Below are 19,174 nucleotides of genomic sequence, written 5' to 3'. Positions count from 1 at the left end.
CTCTAATCAAGGGATGCCATAACCTCACGAATGGAACCAAATCTCTCTTAGAAACTACAATACAAGTGGCCTAAAATATCATAATAAGCTCAGCATTTGTATGTATATTGCTCTGTATCTACCATAGTTGGGTTCCAATGTGTATGGTTCAGTGAACTATATGTATGAACAAAAGTCATACTTGTATGGAAAATCATAACATACTTGACTTCTTTTGGGTTGCAAAAATTGGGGTCCAAACTTAATAGAAGTGTTTCTTTTGGCTCTGAACGGACTAGATGACTCCATAACATCGAAAATTTGTGACTTAAGGCTAATCAGCATTGCTAACATGCCACCATGTGGCCTGAATTCCAATAATGGCATGCAAAATACTCATGTCTTCTAAAAAGAATCATGCTATGGAAATCCAAAGCTGCTGACCAACACGCATCTTTGAATAAAGACCATCAGAGTGCTCTCATATGTGGAGACACATCTAAAATTGCTTCTTCCCCATTCATTTAGGTGTACACATACAATCACAAGAAATCCAAGTAATGCCAGAATGTGTAGATTTTTTTTCTTTAAGTAGAGCACGAAACAAATAGACTATGTGATTTCCCGCAAGCTGGTCTTCAATCAAGGCAGCAACAGCATCAAGTAATATGAAATCATCGGCATCATGACTCATTCCTATACTAAATGACTATATAGATGCAGAAATTGAACACAAGACCATCTGGTCACCATGTGTCCAACTTAACCAAACTGAGCTCTCTCTCTCTCTCTCTCTCTCTCATGCAAAGATCATGTGACACCAAGGAGAGAACAGAGTATGGTAGACAATTTGTCACATTGGGGAGTGCACCCAGGATGGTCATCTTTAACAGCATGTCACAATGGCCATGTTCAAGAGGATTCAAATGTTGGAACCCCAAGGGGGGATCAAGTATTTAATGAGGTCACCCTCTTTGATTCCAGACATCATTGACTTTACCCTTTCAAGCAGACCTATTGGTTTAGCAGTGGATCATGCATATTTGAGTTTTATAATGATAGGAGATTCCACCAAGAGCTCACTTTTCACTCCAGTTCCTAGATATCCTAGATACTAGTTTCTACAGGAGACGGCTCATGTATATAGAACTATAGTATATGATGGATTGTTTTCTATGGACCCATATTGCTCTTTGGATGAAATCACAAGAAGGATGGGAGAAGTTTTGCATGCATCCACAGCACATGCCTTTCTTCATACTGCAGCTTCCTCCACCTTGGCACAAATTACTAATCCACAAAACAATTAGTCCGATAAAGAGTGTCATGAGACACGAACAAAGTCAAAGCATGAGATAGCTACTAAAGATACTACACATATGCAAGCTCGACTGATCTTTTGATGCCTAGTACGAAGAAAGAAACGACCATATTTGGCTAAACTAGAGGCAAAGATATACCACTTGTTTTGGGGCAAGACAGCAAGAGAGCATGAGGATGTTTCAAGAAAGGCAACCAGGCATCCCAATCACAACACCCGAGGCATGATAGAAATATGCAAAGAGCCTTTATGTAATATGATGTAGAAGGCTAGGCCTCTACGTCCCCCGCAAAGGCCCCATCCATTTGCACTTCTTACTTTACTATAGGAATGGTGATAGACGCAATTCGTGGATTGTAGAATGGAAAGGCACAAGATCATGATAGCCTTGTTGGGGAACATTTTATACATGCATGTGAATTTCTTGCTCCCTTGTTAATGCACATTTTCAATTGAACCGTGTGTAAATGCTTCTTGCAAGTTGGACAAAGCCTACCATTGTACCGCTCTTTAAGAGTAGGAACCCTATGGTACCCTATTATAGAAGAAGATAAGTGTAACCAACCTTTTGTATATCAACAGTTACCAAGACATATTGGCTCGATGATTCAAATTAATTTAATGCTCATTTACTTTGAAAGGCAATTTATATTATTTGAGTGTTTCAAAATATACTTAAATTGTTTATCTTTCTATTCAAGGATTGCCAATGGCCTAGAATCATACTTTGATCGTTGTTGACGAATCGAGCAGTCGGATTGATCAAAATGCTCATATGACTGAGACTTTTTCACTGGAGTACTCACATTGAACAGAAGCCCATACAATGAGTGGTTTCAAAAAGTGAAATCAAATGCTCATGATAAAAGAAATAAACCATGAACCGGTGAACCAATACAATTAATCTCTCTAGAATCTAAATTTAGTGACTCTTAAAATTTAGGATGTTACTATTTTTATAAGTTACTCAAATGGAAATTCTCTTCGCATCAGAAGCTCCAAAATTTCGCAAGAAACAATTTGTCTGCAATGGCTATCTCAAATTCTTAACCATTTGAGAAATTTTTAGAATAGATATTTAGAAACTTCTTTCTCTAAAAAAGTAACATGTGGCATCTAGAGTAGGACATGTGTCATTTTGAAGAGACAAGTGTCCCTAAACTTATCATTTTCAACACACTCTCGTCATTTGCAACTTCTACTCTCCACTTTTGAGCACCCAAGCCTCACATCAATAGATTGGAGATCTCTCAAGTCTCTTTTCATTTTAAATAAGCTCTTGTACTGAAATTTCAGCCACATGCTTTGTATTTGTACTCTCCTATCTAATACTCATCCAAGAAGCACTTTCTGCTTAGTTTAATCTAGTCTAAGCACTAAAGAAGAAAATCAGCTTGTTGCCCGGAGTATATAGAAATTAGGGTTTCAAAACCCTAATTTTCAAAATTACAACAGCTCAACCTTTTGTATATGATTCAAGCACTTGGTGCCTATGGTTTATTTCAATAAAGAGAAAGGTGCCCGTTTCCCTCTCAACTAGTATCAACTCTCTCTCTCTCTCTCTCTCTCTCTCTCTCTCTCTCTCTCTCTCTCTCCTTTGTCCTCTGATTTTCATGGTGATAATTAATCAAGTTGGTTAAAGTTCAAGGTGTTGTCATTCTCACTTTCTTCCCCGTGCTTACAATAGAGCACATGGGAAGAGGACTTATTGCTACTTTGAGGATTTTTACAAAGCATTCAACATGGTGCCCCAAGCCAAGCTCATGCAATGACATGTTATTGGCACTCCAAAATATCTACATTGGGAAAGTTATGGCTTGTATGAGTCAATGACAGAGAGGGTATGTGCTCCAAGAGGGCTTTTAATATGATGGACAGTATCATTGGGGTGAACCAAGGATGCCCACTATAACCTACTATCTTTGGTGTTTATGTTGATAGATTAGGCTCGATTCCAAGAACCCCAGTCTAATTTATGACTATTTGATACATTGGTTACCCTAGTCTTGCTATAGGGATCCCCAATATGGAAACCAAGTCTTTGCAAGAAGAGCTAGAAGAGTATTGAGAGGCCACTCGTGATGATGATTGCTCACATGATACAAAGCAAGCCATCAATACCTCATGAGATTATTAGAACAAGGATTAGAGTAGTACATATGGTCACACAGGCATTATTTCAAGGCCTAACTTGCTTATAGAGAACTTCGTTGGTATGGACAGATCTAGTCATGGTTCAAGTCACATAGATTAGAGATGGATGCACTCCCATAACTCTAGTATAGTTTGGATTGCCTATACTTTGATCTCATGCATATAGAGCAAAATCAAGTTATCAAGGCAGATATTATAAAGATTGATACAATCTCAAGCTCTTCTTACTAGAGCTTTGCCGCCACAGAGAGCACCTCTTACGGACCTAGCAACAAAGACAGAGACACACACCAGTGTGCGCTAACGGAGTTCTACAAAGCATCAACTAACCCCTCCATTACAGAGCCCTCATCAATCCGACCGACATCCCCACCATGGGGGACCACCCTAGACACAACCACAAAGAGATGCAAAACCCGTCGCCCACGCCCAACTAGTCCATGCCCTCGCGGGAGGCATCATCTACAAATACAAAGGATACTACACCACCACCAAGGGACCATACCCCACCCCTTCAGCCTCTCTATGCTAGATAGACCCATGAGACACATCCTGGGATGAGTGCCTCATGTATCAGAACAAGTCAGGCTCGGTGACAAAGAAAAAATACCTTAAATCCCACACTCAAATGGCAAAGCTATAACATCCATTTGTGCCGGTATGGATAGCAAGGCAGACGAAGCAATCATTTTTCTTGGCTTCTTCAATCTTCATTCATATCGCTAACCACTGGACAGTTGAATTTTACGCACAAAATTGCTCAGGCAAAGGTCTGATTGGGCGATAAAGAGTTCCCGGTTACATACTATATATGAGGAAAGTTATTTAGGTAATAGGAAAAGGTTTCTACATCATTTTGTACTTATAAGCTATGTATTGTTTCGTGTTTCTTTTTTCCATTTAGTTAGCCATAGCACTAGATGACAGCTTTCTTGGGACATGGGAAATTCCCAAACTTCTCAAATGTAACATTTTGGTCTCATAAGCCCATTTGGCCTTTTGTTCTTCTTCTCTCTCTCTCTTTTTTTTTTTTCGTAAAGGGTAATTGTATTAATTACGAAAAAAAGTACAAGTTTACTTGATTACAAGATACATGATGGCACTAAGCCATCATGTGAAACGGTTCTAGTTCTAAGAGTTACAAGGTCATGGCAAAGATATAGAGGAAACTGCCATATGCCAGGGACGCAAGTCCTCCCGGGAAAGTAAGTCAGAATGTTGAAGAAGATCTATCTGCCAATACAAGAGACTCTTAAGCCTAGCAATATGCCGCTGAACATTACAGGCGGAATCAAAAAGAAAAGCATTCCGAATGGTCCAGTTATGCCAATAGCCCCAATATCGAAGAAAGTGAAACACGAGCTTCATATGTGGCTATGCCGGTGTTGGGTATTTGGGCTGCACAAAGACCCAATCAAAGGGCCTTAGCGAGAAACCGACCACTGCTCTCCTAACGGCTGACAAGAACGACCATATTTTCTTAGCGATAGGGCAAGAAATAAATCGGTGACGGGCAGATTCGACACTGGTGGTGCAAAAGAAACAATTGCCATTGGATATTCGTCGCTTGGAAAGAGCCGAAGCAAGCGGAAGACCCCCAATCATCACCCTCCAAAGAAAGACCTTATATTTGAAGGGTGTCTTGTTCAGCCACCCTTCCATCACAGTTGCCCTCCACCATGACCAGGATTTACGCAATCCCCATAGAGCATTAGCTTTAGTGACCAGCCAGTGATGATCTTTAATCAGAAGATGATAGACCTGGTTAGCGGAAGCTTTGCCTAAACTCAGCCCGCCTCAAAGTCCCAATCCTGCCAAGGACGATCCGAAGCAAGGGCAGGAAAGGGTTGTCTGCTCTGGAGCACCATCAAAAGCTGTTCCCATAAATGCCTGTATCCACGAGGGATCCTAAAGATCCTCCTGGCTGTACGAAATGATATTAACACATTGCGACTGGCAAGGGTGGCATCCGCAACTGAAGTTAAGCCCAAACGTGCCATACGGTTGAATTGTGGTCGAAGCTCTTGTTTACCTTCCCATGAAAGTAACCGCGAGACTGCCAGCAATTCCACTTGAAAAGAATTAGCAACTAAGCGATCCTCCGCTGGATACCACTGAGCCTTCTGGAGGACCAGTTTCCAGGAACATACCAAATGGGTAAGCAGTGATGAAGAGGAACAAGAGAATCGGGAATCGGCATTAAGGACATGCCACCACGAACTCTGGATTTGGGTATTGCCATGCCGAAGCCCCTGCTCCTCAAGGAAATAATGGGCTATAACGACCCACGGATGATGATCTGAGCACATAGCGCGGAAAAGAGACCAACGGAGGGCCAACATGTGAGTTTGGGCATCCAAAATAGCTCCTCCACCCATGCGTTTAGGGGTGCACGCATGCGACCAAGAAATCCAGGAAATGCCTGCATGCAAGGAATCTTTCTTCCATAACATGAAACGAATAAACTGAGTCAGAGCATTCAGAGTAGTAGTAGTCCAGGGCAGCAAGGGCAAGAAATATGTGAGCATCAGCAACATAATTGTCTGGGCTACTTTGAGGCGAACATGGAATGGCCAAGCCTGAGACTTCCAATACAGGAACTTAGCTGCCAGTTTCTGAGAAGTCCACTGTAGAAGCTGCTTTGGGGGAACATCAACGCCCAAGGGGTAGCCAAGTTGCCTGACAATGGAACCACGAGGCACAACAATACCCTGCCAATTCAATGACTGCAAATCCGACTCCGTGCAGCTGAGAATGGCTGATTTCAACGCATTGATGCGAAGGCCGGAAGCCTGACCAAAGAGAGCCCAAACATCCAATGCTTTGCGAAGGTTATCCTTATCCGCCCGCAGAATCATAAAACTGTCATCAGCCAAGGATTGACTAATGAAATGTTGTCCAGAAGGAAGCGACAATCCAGCCAACTGAGTGGAAGCTGCCATATGAGATAACATCGAAAGAACCGGATGAGTCGCAAGGGCAAAGAAGAGCGGGCTCAATGGGCACCCCTGTCTGACAGACCGAGCAAGGGCAAATGGCTCGGTAACGCCTCCATTCAACATGACTCACGAAGACGCCGCTGCACTGATGATGTAGATCAGTCGAGACATCCGATCACCAAAGCCCATAGCAGACATAAGCTCTGCAACAAAAGACCAGTCCAGATAGTCGAAAGCCTTTTCCAGGTCCAATTGCATCAGTACGACCTCCTGATTAGAATGCCGTCCATAATCAATCGCCAGTTGCGCATTTAATACATTGTGCAGAATGTTTCGGCCCTTAATGAAACCATATTGAAGAGGATGCACAATGGCAGGGAGATGCTTGTGGAGCCGATTCGCCATTACTTTGGAAAAGATTTTGTACATAGAACCCATTAAAGAAATTGGGCGCTGAGTGGGCTGAGGACGGGGGGCAGAGGAAGCCATCGCAGGAGGAGAGTGCTCCGACGGCAACATTTCTTTCCTGCGCATATAAGTACGCATGGAATCTTGTGACGCAGAAGGCACAGAATTCTCCATGCCAGCAACCACCCTGTTACCTTTTTTTGCGCGAACTTCAACCTAGTCTATGCCATGGGAGTCTAAAACCGAAACCTATTGTTTACCTTTATCCAGAGCTTTAGGTGGGTGAATAGCATCCTGCGATGGGACATCACATACCATATCTTCCATGGGTAGCGCAACATGCCCTGCATCTGAAGTGTGTTGCTGTTCTGGGCATTCGGCCATGAAATGCCCTAATTTGCCACAGGAAAAGCAGTGTCCTGCAAAATTGCCCCATTTCAAACGAAAGTGTAAGGGATGCATGCCAGAGCAATTGAGATGTAACCACGCAGGCCTTTTCCTGGTAGTGTCCCATAACATACACAAGCGATTACGATTCACTGCCCTTAAACTTGGAGGGACCAGAACCGTGCCCACAGCAGCCATGGCGTCCTTCAACAGTGGCCAATAAACAGCCGGGCAATTTTCCACTTCAACCCATACAGGGCACTCCCGTTGTAGCAGGCGCTGAAAATCTGCCATTGGGCGCCATGGTACAACATGGACCAAACGACGATCAAGAAACAGAGGCAGTTTAGACAGAAGAGCAACACGGTGTGTCTCAGATTTTAACAACACCTCAAAAAAACCTCGGGGCCCCACAAAAATCTCTTCAACACATTCCCCTTGTAGCAGATTGTGCAGCCACTGGCGAATATGGGAAAGCTGGGGGATTCTACCAGTGAAGAAGAGTATCACCGCGCGATCATAGAATACTGAAAAGGAGCGCAAGACAGATTTGGGGTCAACAGTGGCTTCCAAAACATCTTCCGGTGCAGAGTCAGAAAAGGCTTCCTGATTATGTTGAACATAATCGCCAAGTAGAGTGTTGGCAAACTCTAGCAAATGCTCCCAGTCAACATCCTGAGAGTCTGCAGAGTCCGAAGCAACCTGAGCATAGGAACGATCCTGATGATCCATTGACTCCTCCGAAGTGTGCTTGGTGCGTTTGCCTGCAGGCTGAAAGTCAGGAGCAGTGGGCATCTCTTCATTGCACGGAATCATATCATCGGGTTCCTCGGTATCAGAGTCCGGACCAAGCGCTGCCACCGTTTGGTCTATAAAATCCAGGTCCAAGCCAGCAATGGTGTATCACTGCGTATACCGGTCAGAGGCCGAACGAAGATCTCACGGGAGGCAGGAATGCACAGGCCGTTCTTCCTCTTCGCAGGCAGAGACGGGCTCGTTCCCTTTGCTGGCTCACGCTGTCGCGCGCTCTATGTGGCAACCTGGGTGTGACTAGCTGCTGGCCCTTGGTGGCAAAACGGGCAGATCAGGGCGGGCAGCAGGCAGGGGGCGCCGGAACGTCCAGGCAGAGGGCGAGCTCTCTCTCTCTCTCTCTCTCTCTCTCTCTCTCTCTCTCTCTCTCTCTCTCTCTCTCTCTCTCTCTCTCTCTCTCTCTCTCTCTCTCTCTCTCTCTCTCTGTGCGGTGCGCACTGTAGAGCGACCAGCTGTTCGCAGACAGGCAGGGGCAGGAGTCGAGCCGCAGGGTCAAACAGACCCCACGCGGGTCCGAAGGGCGAACGCAGGCAGCGCGCGAGGCAGAGGAGCACATCGGCGGGTCAGGAGAGGCACGTCAGATCCTCGCGCTCTCTCTCTGAGACGGGCACGGACAACGGCGACGGCGACTGACGCGCACGGGCACAGGCGGGCGAGCAGGCGACTGACGAGCGCAGGCGGATGAGCACGGGCGACGGCGACTGTCGCATCGCAGACAGGCGACTGAGGCGGCACAGACTGGCGATGGCGTGTCAGGCAACGGCTGCGACAGACGCGATGGCGTGTCAGGCGACGGCGGCTACAGACGCGACGACGGCTGTCAGGGTTTTGGTCCCGCTCCCGCCATCGCTTCTCCTCTCACTCTCTCTCTCTCTCTCTCTGACCTAGTACGGAGAAGACATATTGAAGTCAAATACGGAGAAGACTTGAATCCGACCCCCCTCCCCCCATGGCACGAGGATGGCACACTACCAGACCCACTTCAAGTATCTGAGGATGGTTTCATCACCCGACCCAATTACATGGACACACAGCTGCCTCATGGACTACGCACAGTTATTGGTCAGATCCGCACCTCATCCCACCACCTGAGGATTGAGACAGGCAGATGGGAGGGTATACAGACAGAGGAACGCATATGCCCACTATGCGATAGAGAGCCAGAGACAGAGGAACACTACATCTGTCGATGCACTGTATATTATGATATACGAGGTAGATACCACTGTCTGTTTCGAGAGGGTTTTGGACCCCTGAGACGGATCATGCAGTTTGAGGATCAGAGATACTTGGGATTCTTCCTCTTGGAGCTCCAGAGCCGCAGAGCAACAATTCTACGGAGTAGGAGGCCCCCACATCTCGGCTCACATGGACAGAGAGCAGTCACTGACTTTTTCACTGATACATGACAGAGTATGGCAGATACCACTACTACTGACACACAGCCTACAAGAGTACATCATCATTGGACCTCATCTCTTGTAGGTGTCCCTTTGGATAGAGCAGTGGCACTTAGCCGGTTTAGGCGCCCACGTCCACCCGGACGAAGGCCTAGACATCCACACCACATACAAATTAAAGCCATCATTGAGCGCCACAGGAGATAGATGCCGAGACGCCTCAGCCATGCAGAGATACACCTCCTTAGAGGACAAACATCTCATTGATGGAGAGTTTTCCTTTTTCTACTTTCACTTTTAGATCATTGACATGTTTCCCTTTTATAGGACACTATTTCATTTTTTCAGTCTTATAGGCATGTTTTTCATCTTTTCTCGTTCCAGATGAGAAACACACCATCATTGTATGTATTGCTTTGGTCTCATAGGCCACATTGGCCTTTTAGAGACGTTAATATACTCTCTCTCTCTCTCTCTCTCTCTCTCTCTCTCTCTCTCTCAGAAAAAAAGAATCTTTACAACTACTGTAGATTGTATTTCAGTTGGTGATGTTGATAGTTCCACACTCCTACAAAAAAGCATGCACATGTGCTCAGTAGCTCCATGTGAAGGATTTGGCCAAGTGAAGTCATTACATGAACAACTTCAATGATACACTAATAGCAGAGCTCATAAAAAGAGAGGATTTGGAACTCAAGCAGAAGCATAGTGGAATCACCCTAGGAGACATGTAGCAGAGAAACAAAAAAAAACAGTATATTATTTCCATGTGAAATAAAGCCAAAGTAAGAGGAAAGCATTCCTTATTTTCAAAATAAATTTCTATTCCAGCAACTGTTGAGACTGCAGAACTTCATGAGCATCTTTGTAGCCAAAAACCACTGTCATGCTTTTGCTTTGATAGAAACAGCAAACAATCTGTGGTGAGTATGACATGGGTAGCTCCTTCCAAGAACACAGTAAGGCTAGTGAAAGTAAGATCTGGGTACAAAAGAAGAGAAGTGGTCCCAAGGAACCTAAAGGCAAGAGTCAAAGGTGGCAGTAACAACACTTAATGAGCAGCCAGTGGCTCACTTAGCAGCTTAATCATTTGAAAAAATTGCACTTGTATTAAGGACTAAATCCTTATTTATGCAAGCACCGGTTCTGCTGCAGAAATTCACATTCAGAACAAGAACACTATTTATCTTCCTGGTACAGCATATAGCTGAAACATAAGAGCTTCACAGGTAAACATATGGGATAAATTTTTTCACTGCATGCTTCCACATGCAGCTACAGTCCTTTTCCTTGATATGCTCAACATACATGTCACGCAGCACCAAGTCTCTAGTAAGAATTTCCAATCAGACCAAACATACTTCCAGCATATCTAACCAGATGAAACATAGGAGTTCACATTCAAAAAACATTGTTGTGCTGAATATGAATAATGTACACCCATTCAGGTTAAGTCTTCTTGTTCCTAAAAGAATTATTGATTACCCCAAGAAAGCGAGTTTGTTTGATAACTTTCCACAAAGAAAACGCACAATGAAGTCCTTTCCTGTTTGCAAATTCATTGTTCAGATGTATAATTCTCAAGCAAAACTGCATGTAATTTGTACCTCAGATAATGAAACTTGCTTTTCCTCTGAGACTTTCTTCATCTCCACTTCCAAAGCTGATAAATCTCCAATCTGCATAATCTTTTCCTCTATCCTTTCAATGTCAGCAGCCAGACCTTCCACTTTTGCTTTGGTACCTCTGTACTCAATATTGTCATCAATGTTTCTTTTGACTTGGGCTTGACTCTGAAGAAGTTCACGACTTTTGTTCAATTCAGCTGTGAGCTCAGTTTTGCGTTTTTCAGACTGCTGCCGCTGTGCATCAATTTGTATGAGCCTTTCTTGAGACTCCTGCAGCTTCTGCTCCTTGCTTGATTCAACATATCTGTGAGAAAGAGAAAAGACCTTTATAAAGTTGGCTGATTTTTGGGTAGGCAAATATAATGATCATTTACTTCACAGAAAATGTACAAAGCTAGCCAGGTATTGGATTTGTTCTTGGATTGAATGGCCTCAACTACAATTTACAGTCACATGTTTCTACTAAAATATTTTCCAAATGATCTGTATGGTATATGGCGACATTTATGGAGGCATAACTGTCATTGCTTATGAGCTCAAGTACAGTTCCAATCTTCCCATGCATACAGCATTCAACTTGTGACTAAAGGATAGGAAGTCATCAGTAGAGTATGTTGGAAGTATTGCCACTCATCTTGACTCTGTAGATCAAGGCCAGTTTTTCACTATCAGAGAGTAAGTACACACTTGTTCACCATCTGAATTTCGCTGCAAAAATTGCCTACTCTTACTGCTGCACCTCTACCCACTTGCATACCTTTCCTTATATCTCATTGTAACTACTGTTGCTATGATGCTTTGACTTGGCAAGACTTTTGGTCTGTTCATGTTGATGTCCCATGGTATTGTACTAATAACCAATTCCCCTTCCCTTCTATTCCTAGTAAAATGCAGTAGGGATCTTTTAAGAATATTTCATGGTGCAAAAGCAATAAGACTAAAGAGGAATTTGAAGACTGCGGGTATATTACTGAGCTTCTTATGTCAATATTAATCTCATACTATCTAACTTTAAACATCTAAATGTCATTTTCCTTCAGGCAATAAACCTTTTGGGGGCTTATAAAGGTTTTGGCCTCTACATCCTTGCAGTCACCTTGTAGATTATCACCTTGCCAACAAAACATCTCATTGATGAGAAAATATCTAGTTGATGTTATAAACCCTTCCAACAATCCCTGAGATTGGCTAAAGATTCAAGAAAAAATACCCAAAAATGGGCATAACTTAAAAAACCAATCACATGCTAGAAATTTGAAGTGGTGCTGAGTGAAAAAGGAAGGAAACACTATCAGAAGGACATGAAATTGTGATACTTTGCTCTAACGTGCAAGTTAGGTATTTCACAATATGGGACCTGGGACCCCAAGTTATCAATTGTTGGCACCAAGGGCAAAAGTTGTGATAAATTATACTTACCAAGTACTAGGTGGTACCCAATGTCAAAAATTGGCTTAGATCACTTTATTAGCCAATAAGTGTCAGTGGTAACACTAGGGACTTAGCATTAATTAATTAATGCCAATCAAGAGGTTAATGAGTGCTCAAGAATACTTGGGTGATAAATTGGCCTACCCAACATAATTGTTGGTTGGTTACATTATTTCTCTAAGCAAAAAATAATTGTTAAAAAATGTTGGAAAATGGATTAGAAAGGCTGCCACTTGGCAAAACTTGCCCTTTGAAGGGCAAAGAAGGCTGTTGGAGGCTGAGAGAGGGTCATTCGAGCTTGGTACAAGCCGAGAGAGAGGAAGAAGAGGCTATCATAGCAGCAACAAGGCATTCTAGGCCAATTGCAGCTACAAGAAGACCCAATAGGAGCTGGCAATGTGCCCAAGAGGACAAGCAACAGCCCATTTTTGGGTCCCAAACAGCAGGCTATAGTAGTAAATGCACTAGGAAACAAGCCAGCAACTGTTTTCATCAGTTACTCACAATGAAACTCTAGAATTTCTCTCTACGGCATTCTCTTTCATCCCCCAGCCATCTCTCATCTTGTCACAATAAGTTCCAGCAGTTCCGGCCATTGAAGGTGGAGGTTTTGAAGAATTTCTGCTGTAAACCCTAACTTGCAGCATGAATTAGGGTTTGACAGCCACCTCTGGAAGTCTGTTCGAGACTACGGCTTAGATTTCAGCAAGTGAAATTGAGGAATTTCAAGAGATTCAAGAGGCCAACCAGGCAACAATGATTTGGGGCTGAATTTGTCACCCAAGGAGCACGATAAAGACCTCCCCGAGAAAACCAAGGAGAAAATTGGTTTGAAGGCTTGCTGGTCATTTGCGACAGCAAGAGGCAATCCAAGAGTGATGGCAATTCAAGGAATCTTAGTGTATTCCATCCAGATTGCAATATAAGATAAAGAAATACAGAGAAGGGTGCCAATTTTGGGGTAGCATTGCAATTCACATGAATCTTATTATTGCTGTAATTGGTGTAAATCAGGTCATTACCACCCTTTCCTTGAAAGGAAGGCTGGTTTCAGACACTGGTTTCAGACACAGTGCTGAGATTGGAAGAGGACACATAGGGAAGCCACAAAGAATTCACTCTAATTTGTACATATAATCACACAGGAACAGAACTGCCAGGCACAAAAACATGTCAGTACAGAGTAGTGAGATTGAAAGAAGAGCACATAGGGAAGCCACAAAGACATCACCCTAATTCTTTCATAATATCACAGAGGAACAAAAATGTTAAGGCACAAAAAACATGCATGTACAGAACATGCAAACTCACTTCATACACAAAATTAAGAATAGCTAAACAACTGGAATGGATGATCCAAAATTTAACATGAAGCCTACGATCACTTTCACTGAGAATAAACCTAAAAGTTCCATCTATGAAGAATCCATGGTACTAGTCCATGATCGACACTAAGATCCATCACATTGAACAAAAAGCACATAACCACTGCAAACTTTGATAGCAATGCTAACAGGGTGATTATTTTCAAAGTGGCATAGCTCTGTGGGACTAGTAATTACTGTGACATGCTGGCTGTTGGAGATGCAGGCAAGTCTTAAATAGCTCTGATGCAAGCCAGCACTTGGCACAGGGGCTGAACCTATTGTAATGTAATGCATAGTGGCAGTAGGAGGACATTTCCCCTCTCTGTCTCTCTGTCCAGCCCAACCTGCCACTCCTAGACCCACATCCTGCCTCAAACCACTAGGCCACGCATACAGCGTATATATTAACCACTGATTCGCAAGATCTTCCAATACACACAGCTACTTTTGATTACCCAACAACTTGCATTGCAAACCATGTGCCCCCTTCCCCTAACAAAAGGAACTGGATAGAAAGAGCAGGTTGAATTCAATGCATGTATGCCCATATGTATGGCTATCCATTGCAGTGACCAGCCTGGAGCACCAATCTGCCAATTCTGTCATATTTTGGTAGCTGGCTGAGGAATAATTGAGTTTGACTATGAAGGGAGCTTCCAAAACCAGAAGCTACCAAGTATCCAAAGTTTAAATCGAATATTGGCACTTCCTACTGATCAAATCAAGGGGTGTTTATAAGACAACCAAAACCAGACCTGCAAACTACAACTGCATCTAGTCAAAAAAACAAAAACCACCCCAAACACACACACACACACACATTTTTTAAACACAAAACTAAATCTAAACCATGCACTGAAGCACTTAATAGGTCAACACCATGAAAAATGTTAACGAGAATGTTTGATAGTTGCATACTCCTTGACTTTAAAGTTTATTGCATTGATTGCTTGTATCCCACTTTCAAAAGCAGTAACACTTTTGGATTGGTCCAAGTTTTCCATCTTCACTTTTTCAACCAATCTTGCATGGTCTCTTTTCAGTCTTTCATTTTCCCGAGCTAGTGGTGGAAGTTCTTCAGACTTTAGCTGCACAATTCAAGATATAATTTACACAGTAGATGGAGAAATTTCAAGAATCATCTCAGAACCTATATGAACATCCAGTTACTAAGACTCCTCTAGGTTCATTTGCACATCTATGAAAGAAGTAATAAGCAAATAGACAGCCTGTCCTTGGTATGATATTAAAAACCTTCCACGAATGGCTTAGTGTCTGCTATATTTCCAATGTACAGATCACAACAGTATCAAGAAGTGAAAGCTACCTGATAATCTAGTTGAGCAAGAGAGATCTGTTCCAACAAGCGGCTACGTTCCATTTTCAATCCTTTCACTTTATTTAGCTCAGCCAACACTTTAAGCTTCTCTTCTCTCACATCACGCAAGCGATTTGACGCAGTGTTAAAATCATCTTTAAGATGCATTTGCTCTGCAACTAATCTATCTAGATTTTTGTTCAGCTTGTCCCTGAAAGAAAAGAAAACAAAAAGATAAACACAAACCCAAGTCATTATATTACAGATGTCCGACAAAAAACCAGGCATCAACTACATTAGTATGAGAAACATCAATCCACACAAACTAAGATGCTGTAATGCAAGCTTTTTAAAAAGCCCAACACAAAGGACAAAACGGAGGGGCCAGATGGTGGATCACATGACCATGAAAAGGTGATTCCAGCAACTAGACCAGAGACATTTAAACACCATCCCCTTCTCAAACAAGACTCTTTTCTATTTAAACAAAAATAGTTTAGAATGTACATGAAAATAAGTTTTATGATAATGCACATCCTCTTGCCTAGTGGCTCAGCCACTATTAAAATTTAAAGGCAAGCAATATGCTTGATTATTTCTTGTGCAATGAGTTAGTAACTTGGCCAATATGAATTAATCAAACGCACTCTTGGTTAGTTCATGTACTAAAGAAATAAAATTAATTTTGTTGCACATAATCCAATCATTAATAAGATCGTTTCCTCTTGCGTAGTGCCAATATATAATGCAAGCAAAGACATACATAATTTTTTTTGTACATTTAAAACAGCACCTTAGCTAATGTAAAACAAGCAAACACACTCTTGATTACTTCACATACATTTAGAAGCACCAATAGCAATCCAAATTGCTGGAAGCAAGTGAAAATGAGGTATCCTATGTAGCAAAGCTTCTTCTTTTATAGCTGGTGATAGGGAAAATGTCGGGAAACGGCCTTCCACATATGCCATCACCAATAGCAAGAAAAATAATCTTCACAAATCCGTCTGAACTCATCTGACCATGTTGGGAGTAAAGGCGCCTCCGCCTAGCCACCCATGTATTACTACACTAACAATACCCACACCTCCACACTGCAGGCGACAAGCGCCCGTCACTGTCACTTTATTCTTTATTCTTTTAGTAACAGATGAATAAAGGGAAGGCTAGTCACACATTGTGACTATTGGAGTTCCCACATTGTGAGTCTCTCTCTCTCTTGCTCTTGCTCTCCCGCCATAGCTCTCCCGTGCAAGCTTCGATCCTTCTCACCTTTCAACTAGTATCAGAGCATGGTTGCTTAAGCATTTGAGCTTGGTCCGTGACTCTTCAACATTCATTCGAATCCCTACATCATTGGTTCTCACTCTTGGCAGCCATATCTGACTCCTTCAAGCTCTGATCACTCCCCGGCTTCACGATCACCTACTCGGCCCATTTGGGCACCCTCAAGGCATTCCTTCAAAGGTATTGGAGCTCCCTTTTGTTATTTCACTTCAGTCCACAGGTTTTGTGAAGCAGGGCAATCATGTCCTCTTGCTTCTTATGACACCTACACTCTACCAATGACTTTGCCCTTCAAGAGGGAGCTCTTGGGGATCCTTGACTATCCCCCCAACCTTGCCTCGACCTTGCCGAGCCCTTCCACAAGCCCCAGATCAGTTTGCACCATCACGTGACCTGCAAGAGTATCTTCCTCAGCTTGACATTGATCTTTCCCAACTACTCCAGCCATTGGGCACTTAGATAGGTCTCATTTGGTGCCTAGAAGCATACTTAGAGCCTAACATTGAAACATTGAGCATTGGTATTGGTTTGGGTCTGATTTAGCACTGTTTTGGAACTATCATAACAGTCCACAAGCTGTTATAAACAGTGTTTCACTAACATTTGATGCTACAACTTGGTTGGCATTGACATTTGATGCCCAGTTGGTACCGAATGGTCCCCAAATGTTAAGGGAATGTATGCCTATAGATTGGCCATCATTTTGAGCTGATTTAGTAGCCTGAAATACTCGGTTTTACACAATAAATCACTGCTGTATACTCTAGAGCTGAAGCTTATTTAGTTTTTTCATGATTTACCTATTGGTCACGGGTGCTCCCCGAGTGTTTCATATGACTATTGGGATGCAAATGAAGGTTGGCAAATGCTTTGGATGGTTCTAGAATGTATTTTGAGCCTTGTTTGAGCTCCGTATTGGTTGGCATTTACTTAACATTAATTTGCATTGGCATGCTTTGTGACAGAGGTTATACCTATGGTCTATGTATGAACCATTGGTACATGCTTGATGCTTATGTTACCTACACATACTAGTTACATTGTTTGGGCTTAAATGCTATTGGAGCTTCGTTTGGGCTTGACTTTGGATATTTTGGAGCTTATTTTGGTCTTGCTTTGGCTCGCCAAACATTGATTGGGATTGTCTTCATGAGATTGGATGCTATCATTGGACACTTGACCGCTCATATGCTCTAGATATCTTACTGATGTATGATCTTGGATACTCCGTCACACAGGTGCTCTTATATGCTTTATTTGAGCTTATTTACTTAACATTTACGTCTTTTGTGCCAATGGGAGTGCCTTTGTACGCTTATCAAACATTGAGCAGTGCGGGTTATGCATATTGAGCTTTTGGATCTTTAAGACTGGGATCTCCTCATGGACGATGTATGGTTTATATACCTTAGTCCGTGTAGATGTACTTGGGCTGATTTGGCTTTGTATTCAATGAGCAGACACCGACTTGTGTCAGGTCTTGGCAATGGTATTTTTCCCTATTGATTGGGAGGTGTACCGACTTTACTGACGGACTTTGTCTGACATGCTTGGGCATTGGCTCATGTCAGTTTGACTGTTACATGCTTGTTTATGCCCGCTTGATACTGGTTTTGCATTGACAATCACTGATTGACTTTGAATTTTGGGTTTTGCCTACTGTCAGCTCTCATTGTACACTACTGTCATAAATTACAGCAAGCATATACCTCCAAACTGTCATGTATTTTTCATGCTGAATCATCCTCGTTTGATGTACTTTTGATGGTACTTGGTGGGCAACATCATTAAATACTCGTTACTCACCATTTTGCCTTGATTTTTGATGGTTTTTTATCATTTTCTACAGTTTGCAACGAGCAGTTTTGAATTATCTGCACTGTTTCAGCTTGTAGTATGGCATCTTTTTCCACTGACAGTGCGATCTTCAACATCATTAAGCTTGATGGTACGAATTATGCCTATTGCAAGAGCCAAGTTTGGAAAGTATTGGTGCAGAAATCGCGGATAAAGCCACTAAGGTTGAGTGAGCCACAGCCTGCAACTATGACTAATGACGAATGGATGGAGCTTGATTAGTTATGCAAGTCCACCCTCATCTTGTCTCTCACTGAACAGGTACATTACAATGTGGTTAAGGAAGTACAGAGTGCTTGGCAGCTTTGGGATAAGATTAAGAACCTCTATGAAAAGCAAAGTCCTACAAGTCAAATATATTGGTTGAAATAGCTTATGGATCTCCGCATCAAAGAGAATGTAACCATGTCAGCTTATCTGAGCCAGTTTTATGCTATTCTTAAGAACTTGGTTTCGCAAGGCATTGATTTCAAAGAGGATGTCACTCCATTGTTCTTGCTTGGAACTCTTAATGAGTCTTAGGATGTATTTCGCAATGCCTTATAAAGCTATCTGATGTTGAGCGCTCTCTTCTACAAGAAGAGATAAATCGTAAGAATTTGAATGCCTCTCATGTATCTCATGCTTTGATAGTTAAAGGCCGACATGAAGGAAATGCAAAGAATAATTGTGGTAACGGACGTGGACAGGATTTGCAGAAGTCGCGTGGCAAGTCGCGCAGTAAGTCTCGTGGGAGAAATGCAAATCTCACTTGTCATCATTGAGGGAAGAAAGGCCACAGTGTCATGAATTAAGCAATGAAAGACACAAAGACAAGGGGAAAGAGAAAGTATAGGAAAAGTCTTCTGATCATAGCATAGTACTTACTAAGTCAAGTGTTAAAATTGC

General features: G+C 42.7%; 1 protein-coding gene across 2 annotated transcripts in view; it reads right to left on the bottom strand.

The window, feature by feature from the left end:
- Window positions 1-19,174, bottom strand: part of RAD50 (DNA repair-recombination protein (RAD50)) — a 96,151-nt gene that overhangs the window by 3,560 nt on the left and 73,417 nt on the right. For both annotated transcript variants that reach the window (XM_087700970.1, XM_087700971.1), the window contains 3 exons: window positions 15,152-15,353; window positions 14,743-14,912; window positions 11,006-11,330 (listed from right to left, as the gene is read on the bottom strand). In XM_087700970.1, coding sequence (XP_087557096.1) covers window positions 11,006-11,330; window positions 14,743-14,912; window positions 15,152-15,353 — 697 coding nt within the window. The remainder of the gene's footprint in view (window positions 1-11,005; window positions 11,331-14,742; window positions 14,913-15,151; window positions 15,354-19,174) is intronic.

This window comes from Lygodium microphyllum, chromosome 19 (genome assembly GCF_053477565.2).
Source record: "Lygodium microphyllum isolate KBCC chromosome 19, Lygodium_microphyllum_v1.1.10, whole genome shotgun sequence".
NCBI lineage: Eukaryota > Viridiplantae > Streptophyta > Polypodiopsida > Schizaeales > Lygodiaceae > Lygodium > Lygodium microphyllum.
This window is presented reverse-complemented; position numbering and strand designations above follow the sequence as displayed.